Source organism: Erythrolamprus reginae, chromosome 1 (assembly GCF_031021105.1).
Source record: "Erythrolamprus reginae isolate rEryReg1 chromosome 1, rEryReg1.hap1, whole genome shotgun sequence".
In the NCBI taxonomy this organism is placed as follows: Eukaryota; Metazoa; Chordata; class Lepidosauria; order Squamata; family Dipsadidae; genus Erythrolamprus; species Erythrolamprus reginae.
Window position 1 is genome coordinate 28,872,436 of NC_091950.1, and position 9,859 is coordinate 28,882,294.

General features: G+C 39.9%; 1 protein-coding gene across 1 annotated transcript; it reads left to right on the plus strand.

Moving 5' to 3' along the window:
• Position 1: 1 nt before the first annotated feature.
• Positions 2 to 9,454, plus strand: ZNF511 (zinc finger protein 511). Its single transcript, XM_070748618.1, has 6 exons — positions 2 to 133; positions 2,624 to 2,697; positions 4,126 to 4,327; positions 5,467 to 5,591; positions 6,766 to 6,951; positions 8,533 to 9,454. The coding sequence occupies exons 1-6, from the start codon at positions 53 to 55 to the stop codon at positions 8,600 to 8,602; spliced, it is 738 nt and encodes a 245-aa protein (XP_070604719.1). The 5' UTR covers positions 2 to 52; the 3' UTR covers positions 8,603 to 9,454.
• The last annotated feature ends 405 nt before the right edge of the window (positions 9,455 to 9,859 follow it).

Genomic DNA, 9,859 nt, shown 5'->3' on the forward strand with positions numbered 1-9,859 from the left:
ACGCGGGCGTTCGAGTTTTTAAAGGGAGAAGAGAAGCTGCGGCGGGAAAAGAATGGCCGGCGTTGGGGAGGAAGAGCCTTTCCATTTCCGCCCCGCCATGATCCGCTACCCGGCGGACCATCCCTTTTTCGAGGTAGGGCTCGGCCTTCCTTCCGAGTTCGGGGGTCGACCGCCTGGGAAAGCAGGCCGCCGCTTTTCTTCCTTTAAAAAGAATTTTAAGACATTTTAAGACAACTTTAAGACCTACATTTAGGCAAGAAAAACAAGATGCACAGATACAGTATATGTGGTACCTTGCTCAACAGTAGTAACTGTGAGAGGACAACCATTTAAATATGAGCCAGCAGTGTGCAGCAGCTGCCAAAAAAGCTAACACAGTTCTGGGCTGCATTAACATAGGGATAGAATCAAGATCACTATAAGGCCTTGGTATCGCCACACTTGGAATACTACATTCAGTTTTGGTCGCCACAATGAGAAAAGGATGGTGAGACTCTGGAACAGTGATGGCGAACCTATGACACAGGTGCCACAGGTGGCATGCGGAGCCATATCTGCTGGCATGCGAGCTGTTGCCCTAGCTCAGCTCCAACGTGCATGTTTGTGCTGGCCAGCTGATTTTTGGTTTGCGCAGAGGCTCTGGGAGGGCCTTTTTGGCTTCCAGAGAGCTTCCAGGGGGATGGGGAAGGGCGTTTTTATCCTGCCCCAGCTCCAGGGAAGGCTTTAGAGCCTGGGAAGGGCAAAACATGAGCCTATGGGGCCTACAGAAGTTGGGAAACAGGCGATTTCTGGTCTCCAGAGGGCCTCCAGGGAGTAGGGGAAACTGTTTTTGCCCTCCCCAGGCATTGAATTATGAGCATAGGCACTTGCACCTGCGCCATAGCTCACACTGCTTCTCTTTTGGCACTCGAGGAAAAAAAGGTTTGCCATCACTGCTCTAGAGTGCAGAGAAGAGCAACAAAGATGATTAGGGGACTGGAGGCTAAAACACACAGAATGGTTGCAGGAACTGGGCATGGCTAGTTTAATGAAAAGAAGGACAGGGGAGACATAGCACTGTTCCAATATCTCAGGAGTTGCCACAAAGAAGAAGGAGTCAACCTATTCTCCAAAGCACCTGAGGGTAGAACAAGAAGCAATGGTTGGAAGCTGAACAAGGAAAGAAGCAACTTAGAACTAAAAAGAAATTTCCTGACAGAACAGTTAATCAGTGGAACAGCTTGCCTCCAGAAGTTGTGAATGCCTCAACAGTGGAAGTTTTTAAGCAGATGTTGGATAATCATCTGTTTGAAGTAGTGTAGGTTTTCCTGCCTAAGCAGGGGGTTGGACTAGAAAACGTCCAAGGTCCCTTCCAACTCCGTTGTTGTTGTTGTTATTATTATTATTCTCCACTGTATATATAAGCTTCTTTATTTCCCACTGTTGAAACAGTCTGTCTGTCTGTGAAGTTTTTATGCTGCCCAACTCCAATCAGACTGGGCAGCTTACAATAATAACAATTATACCTTAGCTTTTTGCTATGGCAGCAAGAAAACTGTTACTTTAGAAATAGAAACAGAAGACACACATCTCCTTTATCTGCTTCACCAAAAACTGTGTATATAAGTTTATCCTAACCAATGGATGATAGGAAGCAGAGAGTAAACAATATTAAATCAAGATCAGGAGTCAGGAAACTACATAATTGCCAGGATCATTCTCATACCACAGTGAATTATGAGAAAGAATTGAGGCCTGTACAGCGATTTTTAGAATAAAATTTGTATGAAATTAAATTAATTAAGTAAGAGTGTATGAAAGCTGCTAAGAAAATAATAACAATTAAAAAAGATATTGATAACCAAAAGAAATAACAATATATATCGATTGTATTTTTCACCAGAAAATAATTTGATATCAGAGAAGATGGTTTATGTTTTTCCTCCTCACAAGAGAATGTAAATGATATATACTATATTGTTTGTTTATTGTTATAGTTAACATTGTTTATTGTATTTAAATAAATAATTAATTAATTATTATTATGATTATAATTATTATTTCTGTATGTGTTTTGTTTCATTTTGTTTTGTTTTTTTGTTTTTTTTACTTTTCCTCCTGTTACGTTTTGTAAATGTGTATATGTATATGTATTTAAAAAAAGAAAGAAATAGAAACAGAAGACACACATCTCCTTTATCTGCTTCACCAAAAACTGTATATATAAGTTTATCCTAACCAATGGATGATAGGAAACAGAGAGTAAACAATATTAAAGCAAGATCAGGAAACTACATAATTGCCAGGATCATTCTCATACCACAGTGAATTATGAGAAAGAATTGAGGCCTGTTTTTGCTCTTACAAAACATCTAGAAAAAAGTCCCTTAAAATGTCTTGAAGTCTTAAAGTTGCCAAGTTTGAAGATCTCTGATTTACAGCCATTGCTTCAGACATACTGAAGTGATGGCTGTAAATCAGAGGTCTTCAAACTTGGCAACTTTATGCCTTGTGGCCTTCAACTCTCAGAATTCTCCAGCCAGCTATGCTGGCTGAAGAATTCTGGGAATTGAAGTCCACAAGGCTTAAAGTTGCCATGTTTGGAGAATTACTCCTGCTGTAAATCCTCTTCTCTTCCTCTCAGGATGGTGATATCCACCGGCATATGTACCTCCAAGGACTCCTGGAAAACATCACGAGGGACACGGAAAGGCCCAGGTGAAGATTGGGAAAGGAGGGGCCTCTAGCAGTTTGCCTGCAGCTTGCCTGCGGAGGTTGTGAGAGCTCCAACCCCACAGTTCCCTCTAAGCTGAGCAGTGAGCAATCGCTCACTTAAAAATCATCATCAACTCAGAGTTTTTCAAACCTGCCCAGAAGCCGAGAGGGAAAGAGTGAGAGGGAAGGAGAGAGAGAGGAAGAGAGGAAGAGAGAGAAACAGATAGAAAAAAGAGAGGAAGGAAAAGAAAAAGAAAAAGAATGGGAGTAAGGAAGAGAGAAAGAAAATCAAAATCTAGTTTGAAACTAGCTCAACTATTTAAGTGGCATTTTGATATTGATAGAGTTGCCCTATTATGAGCTCACTGTTATAGACACACAGTACAGTATTTTATTTTGAAATTCTCTGAGGCAAAACAGGGTGGGTTTTTTGTTTGTTTGTTTGTTTGTTTGTTTGTTTGTTTGTTTATTTATTTATTTATTTATTTATTTATTTATTTATTTATTTATTTATTTATTTAATATTTCTGTACCGCCCAGTCCCGAAGAGACTGCCGCTCAGACACTATACTTTTCCGCCCACCCCCCAAAAAAATTAGAGGGACCACTGTCCAACACTTGAGGTCTTCAAGAGGAAATTGGACTGCCATCTGTCTGTAATAGTGTAGGGACTCCGGCTTGAGCGAGGGCTGGACTAGACGACCTACAAGATCACTTCCAACTTTAGTAATCTGTAAATCCGAAGGGCCTCCATTTTTCCTATAAACACACAGATGACCAGGTGTGTGTGTGGAATGGGGTCTGGGCCTTTGTCTCCCTCCTTCCCTGCCCGTCAGATAGCCTGAATAAAGGTCTCTCTTTTTTTCTAAAGGCAGGATATTTTTTTAATGTTTTTAAGAAGAAGCTAGACAGCCATTTGTCTGGAATGTTGTAGGATTGGGGTGTCTGCTCTTTGGGACTTGTGAACTTTAATTCCCAGAATTAAGCAGACAGCAGGGAATTCTGGGAGTTGTAGTCCACAAGTCTTGGAGTTCCAAGTTTGGACACCCCTGATATATGGTCTCCTACTTGAGCAGATTGCATTAGAAGACCTCTGTTGTCCCTTCTACCTCTGATTCTGTTATTCCCTCCCTCCCTCCCTGATTTAGTCTTAACAGAAGCAAGAAACAGACTCATTGTAACGGAAAACCCCTTTTTATTTATCTCTTGTGAATTAATTGAATTCACAAGCCAAAAGGTCTAGGCAATAGTCCTTCAAGGAATTAACTGCCGTAACAGACCTTATCAATGCCTTGCTGTAATTGCAAGGCCATAAGCTCCAAGACAAAGCTAAATGTCTTCAAAGAAAAAACAAGAAAGTCCAGTTGCCTCAAGAAAAAGCATTTTGGGGAACAATTTGATAAAAGACTCGTCTTCTATGTTTCCTTTCAGAACCTCTGAATTTTCTTGCCAAATTGGTGGATGCAGCCAAGTTTTCAACACCTTGGAGAGCTATGAGCATCATTACAACATCCTGCACAGGAATGTGTGTTGTTCTTGCAAACGAGCCTTCCCTTCAACACATTTGTTAGATGTTCACATTTTGGAGTGGCATGATTCCCTCTTCCAGATAATGGCAGAGAAGCAGAATATGGTAAGTGGCCATGAGACCTATGGATTGCTGCAAATCTAGTTATATTAACAGCTGCAATATTTTTGTAATCAAGAATGTTTATTTATTTATTTATTTATTGGATTTGTATGCCGCCCCTTTCCAGAGACTCTGGGCGGCTAACAGCAACATGAAACAGCATATAACAATAATCCAATACTAAAAACAGTTAAAAACCCATTATTATAAAAACCAAACATACATACAGACATACCATGCATAAAATTGTAAAGGCCTAGGGGGAAAGAGTATCTCAATTCCCCCATGCCTGGCAACAGAGGTGGGTTTTAAGCAGCTTACGAAAGGCAAGGAAGGTGGGGGCAATTCTGATCTCTGGGGGGAGTTGGTTCCAGAGGGCCGGGGCCGCCACAGAGAAGGCTCTTCCCCTGGGTCCCGCCAAGCGACATTGTTTAGTTGACGGGACCCGGAGAAGACCCACTCTGTGGGACCTAACTGGTCACTGGGATTCGTGCAGCAGAAGGCGGTCCCTGAGATAATCTGGTCCGGTGCCATGAAGGGCTTTATAGGTCATAACCAACATTTTGAATTGTGACCGGAAACTGATCGGCAACCTATGCAGACTGCGGAGTGTTGGTGTAACACGGGCATATTTGGGAAAGCCCATGATTGCTCTCGCAGCTGCATTCTGCACGATCTGAAGTTTCTGAACACTTTTCAAAGGTAGCCCCATGTAGAGAGCGTTACAGTAGTCGAGCCTCGAGGTGATGAGGGCATGAGTGACTGTGAGCAGTGACTCCCGGTCCAAATAGGGTCGCAACTGGTGCACCAGGCGAACCTGGGCGAATGCCCCGCTCTCCATCATAATCACATTTTTGTTTATAAAAAAAAATCAAGAACATAAGCAGTGCTTACTTGTAGTTCATTTTTTCTCTTGGGTAATGAAAACAGTAAAACTGCCTTATGTTATTTTACTTCATGGACTCATCGGCTATTGTTAGCTTTGATAGCTGCTGATACTAAGACCACCCCAAAACTTGTTACTTGAGTTGGGAAGGTATTTATATTCTGCCAATACAGTACCTAACAGTGGATTAGTAGCTTCAAGAGTAGAACACATAATAGTGGTCAACTTTCTTATTGGATTTTCTGCCTCTTTGCAGTACCAGTGTTTGGTAGAGAGCTGTCCAGAGAAATTCAAGAGCAGCAAAGACCGCAAGAATCACTTAATCACAGTTCATCAGTATCCATCTGATTTTCGCTTTGATAAATCCCTGAAAGCACAAAGGTAAACATGTAAATGGTTACACAGAATGTACATTGGATATTTGAAATGTACATTGTGCATTTGTTCTTCACGGTTCATTAGAAATGTTTTGATCTGTGAATTACAGACAATCTAAAATTCAGTAGATCAGTTCCTAGTTATGATTATTGTTCATTCATTCTGTATTCTTGGAAGAGAAAAACATAATTCTGTATTGGCTTGATTAGGTAAATTGGTTTAACAGAGAGTGACTGACCCATAATCAGTGATTGAGTTTGTTTGTTTGTTTGTTTGTTTATTCATTCATTCATTCATTCATTCATTCATTTATTTATTTGACTTTTAGTTGCTCAGTAGTGAGATAAATGAAGCACATAAATGTAATAAAAATCAATGAGGAATGAATGCAAATATTTGTGTCCCAGGATAATGTTGCAGGATCCAGTCTGGGAGCAGAGATTTAATCTTCCAAGCTTCCGCATATGTGCTGGAGCCCATCCTCAGGGAACTTATTTCTCACCAGAATTTGAGAGAAAATTACATGAATTTTGTGGTAGAACACAGAGCTGAACTTACCATATGTTTGGAGTATAAAACACACCTCCCCCTCCCAAAAATAGGGTGAAAATCTGGGTGCATCTTAAATTCTGAATGTAGCCCCACCCAACCTCTCAAATGGAGGTTTCAGAGGCTGAAAAAAAGCCTCTGAAACAGAGCTTCAGAAAAAAAGCCTCTGAAATTGAGGTTTTAGAGGCAGAAAAAAAGAAAAGAAAAGCGCAGAGCTTACAACCAATGAACCTGTTGCTAAAATTCACCTCTGGGAACACACTGTTTGGGGGTATTCCGGGAGGTCAATCCACCCGCCAATCAGCATTGTTCTTATTTTCCTCCCTAAAAACTAAGGTATGTCTTAAACTCCGGTGTATTTATTTATTTATTTATTTATTTATTTATTTATTCATTCATTCATTCATTCATTCATTCATTCATTCAATTTTTATGCCGCCCTTCTCCTTATAGTCTGAAAAATACAGTAGGTTTCCTGCTCAAAGACAAAGCCAAATCACTACTAACGTTTTCTATATGATTGCTTAAAGGGAAAAAGGCATAATTGATGACTGGTATGGATGTTAAAGTCTTTCTACAATGTTCTTGCCATCTGTTTTTCAGTACGTTGACTTAATTTTTGCAATAGGAAAGAGAAAATGAGGCCTTCATCAAAGGAAAGCAATGTACCAATGGATATCACTGTGAAAGACTCAGAACAATCCCACTTTGAGGCCATGGAAATAGGTCCAGATGAGAGTATAATGGAGAGTGACTTTCAGTCGGAGACAGAATGTACTGTGGACTCTCCCGGAAAATGGCTGTACAGATCAAGGTTGGTGGCTTTAATTTTTTCATTTTTTGAAATCAGCTTTTGGTATGAAACACCAACTTTGCTTGGAAACATCTCTTTTTTCAAGAGTTAGAATATTTTTGGACACTGGAGACAAGGTAATATTTATTGGAATTTTTTTCCCCCTAATATTTTTTTCAGCAAACTGATGTCAGATTTCTGGACTTCCTGTCCACTCTCATCTAATCTCATCATTGTTAAGAAAAATCTGATAATGAGCCAATTTAATTGGTAAAATTTAATAATTTGAGAACTTCACAAAGTCAGAAATGTTTAAGAGAAGTTAAATATGCTCAGATCAGAGATAGTAAAAGGAAAGAATTAATTCTGTCTTTTAGCTAATTGCTGACCAAAGGGAGAAAAAAACCTGGCAAGACTCATGCAGGATCTGAAGCATTGCCATATTTTTCGGAATATAAGACATACCTTTTTACTCCCCAAAAGAGGGTGAAAACATGGGTGCATCTTATACACTTAATGTAGCCCACTTAGCCATCCCCACCCCTTGACCTTTGCCTCCCAGCAATTTACCTCCTTGCAGCAAACAGAACAAAGCCTCTTAAGTCAAGGAACTGATTATTAGCTTACCGACTCTCACCTGATTGAGGGTGCAGGCAGGCCACTGCCAAAACTGAAAGTAAAACTAAAGCTGCAGGGAGGCAAATTGCTGGGGGCAGAGGCAGAATTTTATTTTCTTGTGCTGATCAGACTGCTGAAACTGGATGGAAAGAGGTAAGTCAATAACTATAAATGTAGAATGTTCAATTTATTAGACTTATTTTTTAAAGACTGCTTTATTATTGTTCTAAGCAACTTAACAAAATGAAGAAGCTTTTGAAAATAAATGCTTGATCTGAAGAGGCCCAGTGCTATTGTATCTTCTTTTAAATAGCAGAGAATATTTCCAGAAAGCCACATCATTTTTAACAGCATCTGTACAAGTATAATCTGAAATGTAACAGTGTCCTGTTTTAGTATTAAGATAAGGCAGCTGAATTAAACCCTGACTTAGTCATGTTTAGAGTAGATCTATTTAAATAACTGGGAGGAGTTAGTGTGACCACATTTCAGAAAACTTTCTGGCATTAATATACTGCCATAATGTACATTTGGAACCAGGGAGTTAATCCAAATTATTTGGTTTAATCCAAAAACCAATACCAACCAACTTTTCTTAACTATTATCAGCTTAAAAATAATTGTCAGCTCTTTGAGGAATGTCAGAACAGAAATGACAGAACAGATTCCAACAATCTGACTGGACCTATAATAACATAGGACAATGATGGCAAACCTTTTGGAATTAGGCTGTGGAAATTGTGAGCACATGCATGCGCGAGCATTAGACGACCAGGCATGCATATTCTTCATTTGTGTAAATGGCAGATGTGCGTGCTCACCATTTGCACAGATGGAGTTGTGCGCGCGCGAGACCATCTTCTCTCTCTGTGCCCCTTTGCTGCTCCGCAAAGCTGAAAAAGTTGGGGAACTATTTTTGGAAGGCTTGTTAACCTGTATTCAGTTGTTTGTTGTATTCTACTGTTTTCACATTTTGTCTTTCAGAATTCCGCCCACTATTTGTTTTGGGCAAGGGGCTTCCCGTGTCTTCAAAGGCGGAAAGAAGAAAAGCTGAAAATGACAACCAGGAGGAATTTCATCAGCAGAAAAGTGCCTTAAAATTAGAGCAAAACTCTGGCTTCATTTACTAGGAAGTCAGGGAAATGAACAGAGGGTGAAGCTAGTTAAATATTGGAACTGATTCCTGCCCTTCCCAAATGGAGGTATTTTAGTAGGAGCTGCAAAATGCTACTTCTGACCTGGTTGTTGTAGTTCAACTTCATTTAAAGTATCAGAAATAAGATTTCCCCTGTCCAGTTATATCCTACTTTGGAGAGTGGTGCTCATCTCTGTTTCCTAGCTGAGGGAGCCAGCATTGTCCAAAGATGCTTCTGTGATCATGCCTCACCATGGTTACCTTTCTACCCCAATGGTACCTATTTATCCACCTGTATTTGCATGCTTTTGAACAGCTAGGTTTGCAGGAACTGGGGAAGAATAACCACTAGGCCACTATCTCCCCTATGTGTCAGAAATAGCCCAGGTCCATTTTCAACAACATTTCAAATTATAGGGTGTGGAACTGTTGTAATAATGAAACAGCGTCTGTGCTTTGGTACAACTCTCCCGATCTTTACACACATCTTGTAAAGTAGGATGTTGTATTGCTAAATATAATATGAAACTATTATGATAATATGAGACTATTCAGGAGATACAGGTGGATTGGGAGTTGTTGGGATCAGATTTAATTCTGTTGTGCCTGAATGGGCATAAACTTACTTGAAATGTTTCTAAGTTAATTTGCACTGTTTTTGAGAATTGCTTCTGACTATGCTGTTATAAGGTTGATATTTTTATTTATTTATTGTGTGTGTGTGTGTTCTGTCTTTATTATATTTACAAATAACTTGAGATGGCAAACAAATCCAATGTGTGTTCTTCTCTGCGCCTCCCCACAACAACTCTGTGAGGTGTGTTGGGCTGAGAGAGATAACTGGCTCAAGGTCTTCCAACTGGTTTTCATGGTTAAGATGGGACTAGAACTCACAGACACCCACCTTTTATTCTGGTGCCCTAACCACTTGACAGAAGTGGTGCTCAGATACGACTTTTAGCTATTATTTACTTTTAGATGTGACTGCTGCTGTCACCAATATACTTCAGAAGCCCTTCAAAGCATCAATGGCTGACCAATACAAAAAGTGTTTACCTGCCTGTGTCTGCAATATAGGTAGCCTTCAACTTACAACAGTTCAATTTAATCTTTAATTTATTTGGAAAAAATGTGATATGACAATTTTTCAAAGTTAAAACCGGTGCAACGTTCCCA

Coding starts and splice junctions, on each gene's coding strand:
- ZNF511 (XM_070748618.1), top strand. CDS start 53: ATGGCCGGCGTTGGGGAGGAAGAGCCTTTCCATTTCCGCCCCGCCATG. Junction 2,698..4,125: donor AGGGACACGGAAAGGCCCAG/GTGAAGATTGGG, acceptor GTTTCCTTTCAG/AACCTCTGAATTTTCTTGCC. Junction 5,592..6,765: donor AAATCCCTGAAAGCACAAAG/GTAAACATGTAA, acceptor TTTTTGCAATAG/GAAAGAGAAAATGAGGCCTT.